Below are 17,881 nucleotides of genomic sequence, written 5' to 3' on the forward strand. Positions count from 1 at the left end.
ATACACACACACACACACACATACACTGTATATACACACACAAAGATTACAGAACACTACCCGGGCTGCTCCCTCTGTCAGACCAGCTGTTGGAGAAGAGAAGCTCCCTGGAACACAGAGCCTAATACATTTATACAAGTTCTTGGGCTAACCCCTTTACGCAAACAGATATAGAATCATCATGAGTTGGAGACAGTCTGACGTCTCCTTCTCTTATCTTATTCTCCACACGCATCAAGCATTAATCAAAACAAATGAAGAAAGGATACACAGAGCCTAATACATTTATACGGTTTTTTGGGCTAACCCCTTACGCAAACAGATATAGAAATATCACGAGTTGGAGACAGTCCAACGTCTCCTTCTCTTATCTTATTCTTATTCTCCACACGCATCAAGCATTAATCAAAACAAATGAAGAACTCCATGTTGTTACGTGGTGTGTAACTAAAACAATCATTCAGGCGTAAATCTAACACAAGATTAATACAAGAAAACAATTGATGTCAAGATACACTTTACAGATTGAACATTATCTTCTAACCTTGAAGCAAATCACTATAGGCTCTATTTTATTATGGAGCCTCCTCCCGGTTCTTTCCAACCAGGAACTCAGAGGGACGACGCAGACCACTTAGATTTATAAAAAATAACCGTGCTGGTTTATTCAAGGATCACAGGCAAAATCACATTACGCGTACAGATCTCTCTCTCAACCCCCAGCCGCTCAGGCAGCCAGGAAGCTGAAAAAAAAAACCCCGAACCAAGAATTGCTATACAATATATTCAACCTAGTCGTCTCTCTCTCTCTCACCAGCTTTGCCGCTGGCCCTGGGGGTAGTCAAAACATGAAGCAAATCAACGTGTGAATGTCTGTTGTTTAAGTGGTGTGTAGCTAAAACATTATAACACAACAATCCACATTAAGAAAAATATTATGGTTACTTTTACCGTCACTGCAGTAATAACACATTAAAACACATTAATGTCTATAATTATCTGACTGAATTATTAATTTCTAACACTAGTTTTTTTCAGAAACTGTCATAGTTTCATTATGTTTTTCCACACAAAACAGTTAGGTTTAGAGAAAAAAACTACTTGGTTATGATTAGGGGAAAATGTATTTGTTCATGTGTAGGAACAAAATAACATTGTTACATTTAGGAAAACACAAGACACACAGTGGAATTTATCTAGACTCTCCTGAGAGAAGGTCCTATATTTTGTGTATATAGCTATCCACCCCAACCTTTTCCTGCTTCAGAGTTTGTGCTTCTTGTATACTTACTCCTTTCTTCATGTTATAAATAATTTCATCGCTAGATGTTGCCAAACTATAAAATATAACATTTTGTCATAATAACTTGCTGGCACAAATGCCATATACTATCATATTTTACAGTAGCACAATCTCAGCAAAAGAGTCAGCAAGGGTTGAATAAATCATGACCATTGAAAAGGATGCATTTGATAAATGTTTCAGTGAGCATAGAGCCATGTTAGTGTGTCTGCTGACTTGACGACCCTACCTAAACAAGCTCACGGACTTCACAAACTACAAAGATGGATATATAATCTGACAAGGTCTATACGATACAGCATGGGAATTTCAGGAAGCCTTTGGGCGAATTGCAGCCAGGCCTGGACTAAACAAAAATTATATCAAACAACACAGGGGACTTTAAACATATTTATGTTTATTAGTTTGTATAAATTAATATCCAGACAGACAATCGCATAAAGAATTATGCTAATTAAATTTGGTTCAAAAAGTTTAAGAACTTGTCACTGTTCATGCAGGGCTGCACCCATGAACTGGACTGGGAGAACTGGATCAGTACAACAGGGATTGATTTCAGTTCATTCTGGTCTTCATGGTAATTAACATCCACAGATAGACACTATACTCGACTCTTCTCACAGGATCAGTTGTCCACTGATGCAGACTGGTGTTGCTCCAGGAGGCTGAAACATGGGTCAGGTTGACTCATTATCAAACAGTTTTCTGAAGAAAGGAAAAGGGAATGGATGGAAGGAGCTGAAATCAATGTCTGCTATAGGATGCATCCAAACATCCTTTAGCAGATAACTCTATAGTTAAGGCTGCTACCTAAGCAGGTCCATGCAGGTGGTGCTAGTGCCCCTGAATGATCTCCTTTGCTCAGGAAACGATTTACACCTGCTAGATATATTAGATGCTGGTATGGCAGGATTCTTAAGAAAACTGCTTATATTTGAGTATATTCAAATGAGTTTGGATGAGCTGGAGGAGAGCTAATTACAGGTTGAGGTGAGTAGCAGAGTTTCTGGACTGAGGCCTAAGAAGCTGTCACAACTACATAGGCAAAATGACCTGCTGTATGCAGTAGGGAGCTACTGTATGACTTGCTGGATCCTGAGTTGGTGGACATATAAATCTTTGTCAGTGTAGGTGCCAGCTGTATGTTTATTGAAAGACAATTTGCCAACTCTGTTTTATAAATCATGTCTATTGCAACTCTTGTGTGAGAATTATAGCACTCGCGCTGCAAGTCGTCTCATCTGTATGAAAGCCTTTTGTGTGAATCTAGAATTTCACAATTGTTGTAATTACCATCATTATCATGTAAAGCATTTAAGCTTCATTGTCATTTTGTGAAAATGTGGCAGTAGGGCATGGGAATAATTTTGGGCCTGTGGCAAGCCAGTGCTGGACTACTAGCAGGACAAGGTAGAGGGTATTGAGTCTTGCCTGCCCAGTGGTTGGAGACCCACATAAACTTGCAGAGGTTGAAATCATGGGTGGAGATGAGAGAGAGAAAAAAATAATCACTTTTATAGAGCCAGCACACCTACCTTTTCCCTGTGCCATCATCTTGTTCACCTGTGGGAGGGAACACTCACCTCAGCCTTCCTGAGGCTTGCTTGCCACTTATCTGTGTTTCCTCTGGTTGTCTAACTTTAGAAGCTAAGCAATGCTGGGTGGGGTCATGCACCTGGATGGGAAGCCACTTGGAGACAGTAAGACAGGTGTCTGTGAACCCAGCTGACCCGCAGGCACCCCTGAATAACATGGCTGCCCCTTCTAATAAATCTCTTAAACTTCACTCTGACTTTTTGTCCTGCATTTGGGTCCTTCCCTAACTTGAAACCTGACAAGTTAGGCTATTTGCCGAAGTGTTACATATTCAAATGTGAACAACAAACATACATACTATTTCTTACAGCATATACAGTACTAACTCATTCTCAACACACAAGCTACTCTTATTTTTTTCTAAAGGGTTACATGTCAAAATAAAACTCTTATATACAGTATATCAATAAAACAGCTTTGAAAAACATTTTGACATGTATACTAATAAAGCAATGCTTGTGGTTCAGTGGGTATAGCAGTCATCTCCCAACTGGAGGGATGGAGGTTCGAATCTCAGTGTCTGCAGTCCATGTGTTGAACTGTCCCTGGACAAGACACTGAACCCCCAAGTTGCCCCCGATGGTTAGAGCCATCAGTTGAGTTGGCGCCGCAGATGGCTGCCTCAGTTCTGTACTGGAAACAAATTCTTTGTGTGTAATATACTTGGCCAAATAAAGATTATTATCCTTATTAATATCTTTGACATGTAAATGAAAAGTATAACAGTGACATCACGCTGCACTGACTGTGACTGACACATCCTGCTGCATCTGTCCTCCCACTTTACTGTAGTCCACAATAAGATACCAGAAAATGACATGCTTCGTGTTGTTGCATTATTTTTAAATTGGAAAAGTTGGTTTGTTGACAGCTGAGGGATCTGAATGCCATGTTTCCCCTGCAGGTAAGCCTGAATATGGATGATGGCCGGTCTCTGGGCCTAATGATTAGGGGCGGCGCTGAGTATGGACTAGGGATCTACATCACTGGAGTGGACCCTGGATCTGCTGCAGATGCCGGAGGACTGAAGGTACCCTGATTCTGTCTTGATACTATTGCTTTATTACACCACAAAACTCGTACAACATGTCAAATTGTTTTTATAATGTTCATAGTTTTTATTGTTTATTTATTAGGTAATCACAGTCATTCAGCATAACACATTTCCCAATCGTTTGCGATCCAGCCCCACCTGTCCTACTTGCAATGGTTGAAGGATGTCATCACAAAACCACAGAGGTCACTGGCCAAACTCAAATATAAAGACACACTGCAGCAAGAATTCAGCAGCATGAACACAAAACAAGACTTTAATACAGTGAATAAATAAAAACACAGACAAGATATAAAATCTACTCAGAGCCCCTTCTGGATGTCCAAAGTCTGCACCCTATCTCTAAGGGTAAGTCCAGCCACCCTACGAAAGAAACTCATTTTGGCTGCTTGTATTTGTGATCTTCTTCTTCCAGTCTCTACACACAGCTTGTGACCATAGGTGAGGGTTGGAGCAATAGACTGATAAATTGAGAGCTTTGCCTTTCAGCTCAGCTCCTTCTTCACCATGACAGTCCAGTACAACATCCACATTACTGTTGATGCTGCCCCTATCCGCCTTTCAATCTCACACTTGATTTTACCCTCACTTGTGAACAAGACCCTGAAATACTTAAACTCCTTCACTTGGGGCAGCAACTCACTCCCTACCCGGAGGGAGAAGTCCACTGCTTTCTGGCTGAGCACCATGGCCTCAGATCTGGAGGTGCTCACTCTCATCCCTGGAACTTCACACTCGGTTGTAAACTGCCTCAGTACATGCTGGAGGTCACAGTCTGATGTCCTACAGCTCAACTAGACTTTCCAAGTGATATTGGACCAATCAAATCAAATTCTGATAATGTTATTTCACAGGTTTTGTGATGCTTGGAACAATTTATTTATTGTTTTACATCTGCTCCTTTTTCAGTGATTCTCTATTGCTGTTTGCACATATGAACTCTGGAAGATGTCCACAGAAATAGTCCATGTCAGATGTGTTCTCAGCTATTGTTTGGTTTATGTAACTGTGGGGTGGGATAGAGCACACAGGACATGGAATATGACACGGTCATGTATCTGGTTGTTAATGACAGAAGTTCCTGAAATTTGTTTCTTCAGTTAGATATTTTCCTTGATGTCTTCATTGTAAATTACATTCTTTTTCACCATTGGATGTTTGTATTCTTCCAGTGTTACGTCCCCGTCTGCCTCGGGGTAAGAGAATATGACATATTTTAAAAAAAAAGACTGTGATACATTTAACCCATTTATCAGAACTGTGGTATAAATAGTCAAACAAAACATTAGGTTGATAGCACAAGCAAGGTGTCGGTATTCAGATGATCAGGCAGAAAGACCGCTGAGGAGTCTAGTCAAAGCATAGAACAATATGGTGGCTCCCCACAGAGTGAGGAGCTGTTATATACTGTGAGGAACAGGTGTGGCTGATGAAGTACATAGACGGTACATATCAGATAGATAGTACAAATCAGTTTACAAACAAGAGCCAGCACAACTAACAAAACAGAAAGTGGCTCAGCCCAACGAGAGAAGCTGCTCACACCAGACACAGCAGACACAGCCTCCAGAGAATGACAGTTCAGCTGGGCTGAAAAAGAGTAAGCATTTTGATTCAAAGCCAGAGATTTGTGTGTGCATCTCCAGCCTTTGGACAGATCTTGTGGTGAGCAAAGTGTATAATTCCATAGAGCTTGTCACCTGTCTCTTGCTGTCTCTTGCTGAACTACATGGCTTGCAGTAATATTAACCAGTTAAAAACTGCTGATCACAGAAGTTGAAGACACCTGGTTTTTGTGTTTACCGTTCTTTGTTCTGCAGAGACATGTCCCTGTTGTCACAGCATGGAAAACACTAGTTTTATCTCACTGGTTGGTTTTGTGGTAAGCAGTGTGGTCCTACCATCAGCTGGGCACCTTATCTATCAAGTCTGTGTGTGGAGTTAAACTCGGAGGTAGGTAGGAAGTGAATAAGTGAAGGCTTGTGGGAAATTGAGTTTGTGTAACTGATCCCTAAAATGGTAATGCAAGTGTGTGCAAGTGCGACTGGCATCAAAATGTGATGCATCCCTACAATTACATAAAATTTGATAAAAATAAATGCAGCCATGATGGTAACTGTGACATACTGTATAACCTACTTAAGGAAAGTTTTGAATTGATTTTCATACCAAGTGGAAGTTCAACGTAGAGAAACAAAAATCTAAAAAGTCATCAGCACTGTAAAGTATAATATATGTCACAGTGAATAGCAGCATATTTGATTTGTGGGAAAACACTGTGAAATATTAAATACTTCTAGTTTGGATCTTTAAATCTTAGTCATGGATTGATGTGAAAATTTCTGACAGTGTTTCAGCTGTTATTTCTAATATCTGTTTTCTGATTTTAACAAAATCCTGCCACCTGCTCCTTATAGCCTGCTAAGCTTGTTAGCATTACTAACATCTGCTCCCTGCCTCACAGGCTCAGTCAGGCAGCTGCCTTCGCTGCCATGACAGGTCTGCATAAATGCTTTTATTAGTTATGCTAAATTACTGCTGTGTACTTTCAGGTCAGCTTTTTGCTTCTACAAGCAGGTCACTCTCACTCTGTGCTATTTTTCAGCCTGCCTGAGGCAAGAAGAACAGAAACCAGTGCTTCCTACCTGTAAACAATACAGTTGAAACATCAATATGACATTCATGATAATAATGACACTGTGTCCTACATGGAGATAAAATAAAACACCAAATTTATGGTTTCATCCTTACTAGTCCAAACTAAGTGGGACATCTGGAAAAAGTAGAAATCACAGACAATTTAACAAAGCAGGGCGTGAAACCCATTCTAAAAATTTTTAATGTTGTCCCTTTAAAGATGAAGTGTGACATTTTTCAATTTCTTTGACAGAAAGAAATGAAGAGGTAAAAGGGTACTTTTTTAAAGCATGGAGGGTTGGCTGGTCATGCTGAAGAAATTGAGTTTTTGGCATGCTATGAAAGAAAACAGTGGTGGAAGACGTACTCAGATTTTTTACTGAAGTAAAATTACATTGTACTTTGTATCCATACTGTATTTACTGAAGTAAAAGTACATTGTACTTTGTATCCATACTGTATGTTGACCAGTGTTGTGACAGTAAATCGGATGGAGAGTTGGGTAGACACAGCAGCAGGGGATCATAACAAGCACATCTAAGGCAGTTTCTAACAATAACATCAGGCGAAGGAAATTGAAATGACTTTTATTTAATGAACACATCTAAATTTATCTAAATCTAAATCTAAAGATTCTACATTTTGAACTACAGCTCTTGTTCTGCAGTCAGTAATCTCTGCACTGATCAGATGCCATTCATGGTCTCTACGGGATGATCCTGAATATTTTTGGTGACCCTCCCTGTCCTTCTGGATTTTTTTTGTATAGTGCTGCCCTCTCAGGCTAAATTTCCTGCTTGTACGCAAGAAATACTGTATTAAAATCCAATGAACAGATTGCAACAAAATGCCAGATGGTATGACTTTTTAGTGTTTATAGTTTTGCTATACTGGCACAACCTGTCCAGGGTGTACCCCTCCTCTCGCCCAGTGTCACCCGGGATTGGCTTGAGCCCCCCTCCCTATGACCTTCTTCAGAATAAGCAGTATAGATAATGAATGGATGGATGGATGGCTGGATGGATAGTTTTGCTGTTATAAAGCTTAAAGCAGCAGTATACTGTTGGCTTGGACACAGTTTTAAATTGTAATGCTATCTATTCCTGACCTCAGCATTGCTGGGAAACTTCATCATTCCCACTTTGTATTAATAGGCCTAGCTGAAAGTCACATTACTCATTTATATTTGTACAACACAGTGACAGCTGGTGTTGCCCATTCATTACTTAAAAAAAATTAAATCCATACCCATATCCATTAGAAAGTGATATAAATTCATTCAGTTAGAAACTGTTTTCTAACCTTGGAGAGGTTATTTTGACACCAGCTTAGAAATCTAAAAATGAAAAACTTTAACTCAGTGTTTGTATTGTTGAATACTACTGCACAAGCTGGTTTGGATGATCTCTTGTTACCCTGTCTGAATGTTAAATTTCCATGTGGTTGAAATGCTGCCTCTCGAGACAGATCCACAGTAGTCAAAACCTGTTTTTTTGCTCCTTCTCAGTATCCCATCTTACAACTTGATCTTTAATTAGTAACAGCCCCTGTCTCCCTTTGATCAAGTCACAGTTTTGTCTGTCATGTCCTTTGCACTGAATGCATCATTGACAGACAATAGAGCAGAACTGGCTTCTTTCTACATTAAAAGAGCTTCAAAGTCGAACGAACACTAACTGCTGCTGAGAGATTAGACAGTGATTCAGTATTGGCCCATTATTAACCAGTGGATAGCCAGTTAGTATACAGTATTTAACTCTGACATAATTCCATTGACACAAATACATTTATTTGCCATTCATTTACAACCATTTTTAAAAACTATATGGCCTTGAAACATTTTCTACTTAAACATGACGACCAAAATCACCAAAATTGTATTGAATTTATATGGCCTTGAAACATTCTCTACTTAAACATGATGACCAAAATCACCAAAATTGTATTGAATGTATAAGGTCAAAGGCACTCAGCACTGTTGAACAATTTCTCACCGTAAGATGAAATAATAGACATAGATTATAAAAGCACAAGGTGTGTTTTGCCAGAGCAGTGACCACTAAGTGGTTTTCCTCTCTTGTGGTCTGATGAATAACATTCATTGCATCTTATCTGTGGCATTCTTCTCATGCATCCTGTCTTGACAAGGGCCAGGACCCCACCTACTGTTTAGTTGTTGAAAAGAGTATAATTAACTTCTGTGCAGCATTTTATGTGGGTTTATATGTCTGTGAGCACGGCACCCTGCAGACGACTCAGCGAGTTGGGAAGGTTATGACAACCTTGGATTTCACACTCTATTTGGTACTAAATATGCGGCCTGAGGTTGTAACAATGAAAAACATCTTGCATTTAATTTATATTCAGTCAGTATACAACATGTGTGTGTTGCTGTGGTAGACTTGGATATAGCCTTGATCTGGATTTTTTTCATGATTAGTGGCCATTTATCTCCAAAAAAACATTTTAAATTCTAGGTACCTATTTTCAGAACCTGCTTTCTTTTTTCAGGCTCTTACAAAAATAACAAAAAATATATTTTGCTTTAAGGGACCTCTCTGTGTTTTCAGTGGAATAACCCTCTGCCAAAACAAGTAGTTTGTATAAAAACTGCTGTCTGTGGATTACGTAGAGTAACAGAGACTGTGTTTTTGAAAATAAGATGCTTCTGTTGAATTTTTTAAATGTCACTTCTCACTGTTAAATTATTCTGCTGCAGGTGGGTGACCAGATCCTGGAAGTCGATGGTCAGAGCTTTGTCATCATCTCTCATGATGAGGCAGTTCACATCCTCAAAACAGGATGCCACCTGCGGATGAAGGTGAGAGATGTGGGTCGTCTGCCTCATGCACGCACAGTGGTGGATGAGACCAAACTGATCTGCGGTCAGGGCACATCTGAGACCAATGCTACACCTAACCCAAGTTCTGTCACCAACCCTCCTGTCAGTGCTGGTATCCAAGCTAGTGTCAGTGCCACTACCTGCACTACAAGGTGAGTTCATTATGCTAGAGTGACTATAATTTTGTCAAATACAGTGAATACTTGAACTGTCAAAGTTCATTCATTCAAATGTGGAAACAAGGCCTGGGTCAAACACTGACAAAAAAGTATATAGCTAACTTTTAAAAGAAAAGAGAGAAACATCTTACATTTACTTTAACATTCTGTAACAAAAAAAAACAATATCTTACTCTAAATTAGAATAGTAAATTATAAAACTTACTCTAAATTAGGTATTCAGCCTATAAACAAATGCGTTCACAAGAATGACAAGAACATAGGGTTACAGGGACCTTTGACCACCAAAATCAGTTTATCCTTGAGCCACTTGTGCCAAATTTGAAGAAATTCCCTCAAGGCTGTTCTCAGATATCACATTCATAATAATGGGCTTTATGAATGTATAGACAACATGAAAACAAAATACTTCCGGCCACAGGTATCGCTGGAGGCATAATAATGTAGGCAATGTAATAATTGAGAGTGACACAGTGTCTCAAAAGGCATAGTATGGGGTCTGAACATGTAGACCTAAGCATAATGAAGTAATATTTAGGCAGTGCCTCCAGCCAATGAACTGAGAGTGCCTTAGTTAAGCCAATCCACTAACCTTTATGGGGGCGACAGTGATGCGGTGGGTAGAGCAGTCATCTCCCAAGGTTGGAAGGTTGAAGGTTCGAGTCTCGGTGCCTGCAGTCCACATGTCGAAATGTCTTTGGGCAAGACACTGAACCTCCCATGTTGCCTGTGATGGTGGCGCGTATGCACGCAGCAGCCCTCGGCTACAAATAAAAATGTTCCTGAGGAAGATCGACACCCACAAAGCAGCAGGACTGGACAACATGCCTGGGAGGGCTCTCAGGGCATGTGCCAGTGAGCTGGCTGATGTTCTCACCACCATCTTCAACCTCTCCCTCAGCCAGAGCATCGTTCCCACCTGCTTTAAGACCACCACCATCGTCCCCCTTCCCAAGAAGAGCCCGGTCACCTGCCTGAACGACTACAGGCCAGTGGCACTCACCCCAATCATTATGAAGTGTTTTGAGAGAGTGGTGCTGGTCCGCGTTCAGAGCAGTATACCGGACCCACTGGACCCCCTGGACCCCCTGCAGTATTCCTACCGGAAAAGTGCTAAAAAATGGTATATTACTAGGGCTTTTATGATTGTTGATGTGCCGTGCAGCCATCTTGGATTTTAAAGTCTGGGTTGGTGTAGTTCCTACAAGAAGGAATTCTGACCCCAGTTCCAGTTGAAATTGCCGACTAGGAACTTGAAAATACCGACCTCAGACTTCAAATGGAACATAGCATATGTGCCAGCAATTTGTATATATTTCAGGGGTTTTTTTTGTGTTTTTTTTTGCCTTTAGCTCAGGTTCACAGGCTCAGATGGCTATAGTTCCATCAAATTACGACAAACCTGTTTGTAGTATGACTGTACACAAGTTTTCTATTGGATAATTAGATCAATTGTTTTTAAATATGCTATGTATTGTTTTCTTATTTGTTTCAGACCATCATCAGCCAGAGCTACACATTTATTAGGAAAGGTAAGAATGGTACCCATGTATTGCTGGCCTCTATGTACATATGAATACTATTTGCATGGTGTTTGTCTTAGCTTACAGATTCTATAATATTCTGTATATTCATCTGAGGACGTCATGCTTTCTGCCTTTTGAACAGAGGTGGGACTAGAGTTTAATGACATTGGACCTGAGTTTGACTTTAACAGTATTAAAGTGTGACTTCATTTGGACTTTATCTTTTTGACCAGGCCTGATATCCCCTGGAGACCGAAATTTGAAAACTGCTTTAAAAATCCCTGATAACACATTTACTCTGAATTACCTCTACTGCAGTCTATCATATTGCAAAACCAAATGGAAAGACATGTTTGTCAGTGCAGACCAGCAGAGAGTAGATATATGATCAGGTAGCATGCTTCTTACTGATGCATTCACTAGTTAAACTAATAAAAATTTTGAAACCAGTGTCTAGACTCACTGGCACGATACAGTATATACTGTATAGTTAATGTTTATGAACTTAAATTGTAATGATGAGTATTAGTATGAAATACATAGTATTTATTCACTTTATTTTATGCATAATTTACTGAAGCTGTTATTCCTGGTTGTATTCATGCTGTTTAAAAAGTACTGAAAACAGATCACCCTGTTATGGTTATCTTAAGTTTGTGGTTAACTATGTGTTATTAGAGGTGTCATTCCCACTGTCCCAAAATAAGAAGGCTCATGTTTTTGACTAAATATGACATATGACAGTATTGGAAAGGCCATATCGATGGTATCCTTTTGTCTGCTGTATAACAGTTTCCCTAGATGTAACATTTCATTTAATTGATTAATCCATTAGATTCTTTAAAAATATACATGCAATGATGCTAGAGCTGTTCAGAAGATATTTTTTCATAAAATATACAGTATAGTTTTTGATGAATAAGATCATATAAAAAGCTTACTAGAGATGCTTTACTTAACTATCAAAACTACTGTGTACATGTTGCAATTACATCTTAAGTTATTAACCTATATCAGCTATGTAGCTCAAAAGAAATGATTGGTTATGTGGTATATTGTCTTGACAACTGGGACTAAAATTTAAAATGAGTGCACATAAAATGAAAGTAAATCATACAACCTAACAGATGCACACATAAAATATCAAACATTTGTCACTTGTCACTAAATTAAATCTGCCACCCAGCTGAACCAGTAGATGACTGATGTTGGCCCACATAGTCTCTGCTACAGCTAGATGTAGCTCTTTACCTATTGTATAGCATTGTGATAATCAGGTTAAGATGACAGACAGGTGACCAGCTGTCCTTTGCTGGGAGGTCCTGGCTCCTAAGACTGTGACTATGTGGTCAATCTATGTGGATAGTCTGACCATGTAGTCAAAATCTTACAATCTAAATGGTTACTTTCTTGCCTGAAAAAATATCAAAACTCAGTAAAGGCCCGGGGATTTGTCTGTGCATTTGTGTCAGAATCATAGAATACTGAGCTAGTGGAAGAGTCTGGTGCCATAAAGCAAAATGCAGCTATTACATGAGGCTCCCAGGACAGTGATCCAAAGTTATATAATGTAGCGACAGGAGATCCAGGCAGTGTCAATAGCAGAGATGCCATTTACCTTATTAGACATCTGTCTGCCGTCAAAATTATTTTAAAGCTGATATTTTAATGTAAAAAAGTTATGTATTGTTATTTTAAAGAATGAAATAAAATATGAGGAAACAAAGACATAAACACTAAATATTCACCATAAGAATTGTTTAGTTTAGATAAAACAAGGCCATACTTAATACCATGAGCAACAGTGCTATAGCAACCTTTTAGGGACAAGCCAAGTTTGTTCACTAAGTCTTTTCAGGTTGAACTCTTATGAGACACATATAATTTTATGACCCAGTCTGGAAGCTCATCTGCCAGCATTTGCTGAAAATACAAATACAGGGACTTTTGGCACAGCTGTAGATTGATGTCTCAGAATTATCTCCTGGTTCACTACAACATTGCTTGTTGCTGTTTAAAATGCAAACCCTCTACTGCTTCAAAATACTGACAGAGCTCATGTGCAGCTGTTGTCTGCTGTATCTTCTTGTAAAAGGGAAAGTTAAACAATATATTTTCACAGTTACATATCCTATAAGCCTCCTTGTCACTTATAATCATTTTGTATCTATATTGCATTGTCCATCTTACTTGCTATCTGCTTGTGCTGCCATGTGTTTCCTCTGTGAATCCTGATTTGGATGTTTATTTATATCTCTGCTTTCTGTGTGGATTGGAAGTGTTGTGCATTAACAGTTTATTTGTCAGACAAAAATGCCTCTTTCACCTTGTGGGGTTTAGATAACGAGAAAAGGTAATAACCTGCTCAAAGTGATCAATCTCAGCTCTGACTCTGGATCTCAAGTGACTTTCCTCCCAAGAGCAACAATAGCATCTGTCAGTCGCTCAAAATGCCTAATACTGGTCCATAAGTATGTCTGTACATCACAATTACATCCAGTTCAGTGCCCAGCCATAAAGTACTGACCTTATGTGTTTCAGTGTTGTCTTTTAATTCCCTGTTTAAAGTTGAAGTGGAATTTTATTTCATTGTGTAGGTCAAGGTCAAGCTAATGTACTGCTGCATGCTGTAGCACACAATAAGTTAGTTTAAATCTAGTTAGCACCAAAAAGTATTCTTTTGTAATTCATTATCAGCTGTGAATATGATGTTTTTCTGGCCATGTAAATTTGTCATTAATGTGGACATGTGTCCCAACTTTAAGAAAGTTCTAACACTGTAGGCTGTAGTGCTATATATTGACTGTAGCTAGCAAGGGCAACCACAATTTGACAGACAAAAAGGAAATGGAACAAAGAAAATGTTTGGTGTTCTGTGTATGAATGAATGAATGAATGGACACTTTATTGTCATTATACATAAGTACAACGAAATTACATGTGCCACATGTAATATATTGTATAAAAAACATAAACTGTCCATTCTCATGGCCACCATGTCCACATCCATACAACCATACAGCAATAAATAGTTCGTAATAAATATTAAAATACTGATACTGAGTGTAGCATCTTAAATTATTGCACATAGTTAGCAGCATTCAGAGTTCAGATTGCCCAGGGATAAAAGCTGTTTTTAAGTCTGTTAGTCCTGCTTTTCAGGCTCTTGTATCTGCTCCCAGAGGGCAAGAGGGCAAACAACTCATGTCCAGGGTGCGTGTTGTCCTTCAGGATGTTCCTGGCTCTGCTAAGACATCTTGAGCTGGCAATGTCCTCCAGGGAAGGCAAGGGGCTTGTGTAATGTCAAAATGAGGTCATACAATAAGTCAGGGTGTAGATTTAGTGATGGGAGTTCACTGTCTCCAATTTTTATGCAGGTGATCAGATTATTGTCATGTCTTCACTGTCTATAGTTCAACCAGATCTGATCTCCTACGGGAGAGCTGTTCAAAAATGTTCTGATCTTATTTGTGTGCAGTATGTGTAGAAAGGATGATTGAAACATATAGTGTCACTTAACATCACATAAAATGAACAAAACCATACAGTGCCTGCTAAGCTTCATGCAATATGTGTATGCTTTGAGAAGTTGTAGTGGCTGTGTGATCTATGATTTGTATCTGTCTGGAGCAGGAAATCTCTCCGTTTAATAGCATGGGTCAGAGGTTTGGGTTTGGATGTCAGATTGGGAAAAACATGTTTACATTTCAATTGTATGTGGTTGATCTCTAGTTTATTCATTTTTTCATCCTCATGATCTACTTTAACAGTGTAGATAAGGCAAGTGTGGGTGGAAGGCCACAGTCTGCTAAAGCACTATACAGCTCTGTGTTCTCTCTGGAGACTTTTGCTTACTCATGCCACTTTTTTGAGCAAACCAATCAAGCCTCTGATTTGATCTAAGCCCTCTTGAAATGACACTTTATCCACATATTATGTTTCACTGTGACATATATTGCAGTGCTAAGGTTAAAGATGGTCTAAATCATGGGTTTTCAACCAGTGGTTCATGGCCCACTGGTGGTTTACGAAGGCTCTGCTGGTGACCCCTGACCATACATTCAATAATGTAGTTGCACTGCAACTAATTAATTAATTTTATTCCTTAAACAAATTTCTATGTATTGAGCGACGCGGTAGTTAGTGCTGTTGCCTCACAGCAAGAAGACCCCAGGTTTGAGCCCTGGCCGAACCTGGTTCCTTTCTGTGTGGAGTTTGCATGTTCCCTGTGCCTGTATGGGTTCTCTCTGGGTACTCCTGCTTCCTCCCACAGTCCAAAGACATGCAGCGTAGGTTGGTTGGAGATTCCAAATTGTCCCTAGGAGTGAGTGTGTGCATGTGTGGTTGTTTGTCTACATGTCAGCCCTGTGACAGACTGGCGACCTGTCCAGGGTGGACCCTGCTTCTCACCCAGTGTCAGCTGGGATAGGCTCCAGCCCCCCTGCATCCCATCTATCCAAGCCACAACAGTGGGCCTTAGGCTCCTATTTCAACAGAATGGTGGTCCCTGGGTCACAAGTATTTGAAAACACCTGGTCTAAATGTTTCATTGAGACATTAAAGGCAATCACATACAATGTACTGTACCATATGTGTCCTCTAGTTTGTCGGACTTGTTGCTATCATTCATGTGTCTCTGTTCCTCTTACTATTGATTAGCATAGATGCTGAGAAACTTTGAATTTAACTAGGATGTTCACCCTAACCACTAATACCTAAACCTAACACCTAACCCTAATGGTCAGTTTGGATATTTAATGTTGCTCATTTTCTGTTGCTAAGCAATAAAATTGCATGCTCATATTTACAAAGGAGTCACAGTAGGGTTTTGCAGCAAAGAAACAAGAAGTGTGGCACAACAGGAATGTACCTGTTTGGTTTCATGCAGTATGTATTTTAAGCCATTCCTGTTCAGGGACACAAAAACCAGGGAGGAAAGAATGAAAATGTACACAAGTACCTCAGCACCTGATTGACCACTGCTGTGACAGAGGGAACTGTTGCTGGAGTCCCCAAGACATGCTTATTTTGCTCATTTCCAGCCATTTAATGTTTAATCTTGGGTACTTCTAGATTAGCTTGGCACCTCTCATAACTCCAAATAGTCTGTATTTTTCTCATAATGTTAACAACATTAACTTGATTTAGGAATTGATTCTTCAGTCCAACAAATTAACGATCTTCACCTCACCTCTGTATTGTCTTCATCATGTCTCATTTCATTTCTGTGTCTATCCCAGGCTACCATATATTTTACACTTTAGCACAGGGAATAGCTATCTCATTAATGCAACAAGCCCTCCAACCTACACAGTAGAGGTTGTCTCTACCCTCTGATATAACCCTTAAGGAACATTTCCTAAATTAGCACCCCAGGTGGTGGTAGAAAATATGGCACTGGTAAACTGTTGGAAAAACAAAAACCTTTTTTTATGAGATGGCAGTGCTATGGTAAATGATTAGTCAGGGTTTATACTGTAGGCACAACAATCCCCAAAGCATTACGGATTAGGACAGTCTGCATTAATGGCCAGCCTGTATGGTTCTGATGCCTGCCTTGTCATACTACCAGAGCCCCTTCTAATGAATTCTTTATTTGTTTTGCATTATTCACAACCAAACCGTTTTGGGAGGGAAAATCTTTTTTCTACTTGCAGAGCAATTTTATTCTGTTTATTCCCTACAAAGGTTTTTCACAGTTGGACCTTGTCAGTCTAACAACAGTGTGAAACACTGTTTCAAAGTCAAGCTGCTTATGAAGATAATGATAGAGTCCTAAAGCAAACAAACTGTGATTCATTCACCCTGCAGCTTTGAAGGGATGCATTTTTCTTTAGTGTGATAAGCTCAGCCACTGCCATTTGGGTCGAGGATGAAGGTGGGGGTGATGGAATGTCTATACACATCTGAAGACTTTCTATCTGCATGTTACTGGGCTGGGATAACTTTTCATATCCTATCTGTGTGTGGCCCTCATTTTTCTTTCTTCATTTGTCAACCTATCTGTTCATCCAGCCAGGAGTATACAGATGTGTGGGTCCACCAGGTACTCAGGTGTCTCTGGAGCAGCAGGCCTACATGCTGCTGACAGAGCCAGAAAGGCAGACCATGGCCTACTACCTGCTGGAGTACCAGGATGGACACATAGGAGTGGAGCCACTGGCCATGGCTCTGTTTGAGCTCTTCAACACACATGCAAAGGTGCAGCAACCTGCAGCAGCTGCAGAGTGATTACATATGGTCTCTATAGGGTCCAAAAGGAAGCTAATTGTTTTCAGATTGTGAAATAATGTTATTGAGTACTTTGTAGAAAAAAAGCTTGTATATATCTATAGTTGAGTACAAAAGTTTGCATGCCCTTACTTTGAAATGGCAAAAAGAGTAAAACAAATTGTTTTCTCATCAACATAATTTTTAATGTCCATGCAGATTCACAGTCATCCAGGTCATAGTAAGCTGAAAAAACCTAGAAAAAATCAACTGGACTAGATTTTTAGGTCAAAGGTCTCATCCAAGAGGCTTCATCAGAATTGCCCTCTGAACTGATGAAGCCTCTTGGATGAGAGTAATAGGTCCTTATTTGGAGATCCCTTTGAAATCTACCAGGTTGATTCAGTTAAGTGAGATACTTAGCAGCTGGCCAAACCACTCTGCTCTTTTTACTGTACCTTGCTCTTTGCTAAATAAAAAGAAATCTACACACAGTAACCTAGTATAGCATCTTGTAACATCCTCACCTGACCT

General features: G+C 39.6%; 1 protein-coding gene across 1 annotated transcript in view; it reads left to right on the forward strand.

Annotated features, from left to right (window-relative positions):
- The window catches only part of whrnb (whirlin b), an 84,062-nt gene that overhangs the window by 47,253 nt on the left and 18,928 nt on the right, over nt 1–17,881 (forward strand). Inside the window, exons 3-6 of the mRNA XM_020599131.1 lie at nt 3,804–3,929; nt 9,310–9,584; nt 11,107–11,143; nt 17,153–17,338. Coding sequence (XP_020454787.1) covers nt 3,804–3,929; nt 9,310–9,584; nt 11,107–11,143; nt 17,153–17,338 — 624 coding nt within the window. The remainder of the gene's footprint in view (nt 1–3,803; nt 3,930–9,309; nt 9,585–11,106; nt 11,144–17,152; nt 17,339–17,881) is intronic.

The sequence above is a fragment of the Monopterus albus genome, unplaced genomic scaffold (assembly GCF_001952655.1).
Source record: "Monopterus albus unplaced genomic scaffold, M_albus_1.0 scaffold40.1, whole genome shotgun sequence".
NCBI lineage: Eukaryota > Metazoa > Chordata > Actinopteri > Synbranchiformes > Synbranchidae > Monopterus > Monopterus albus.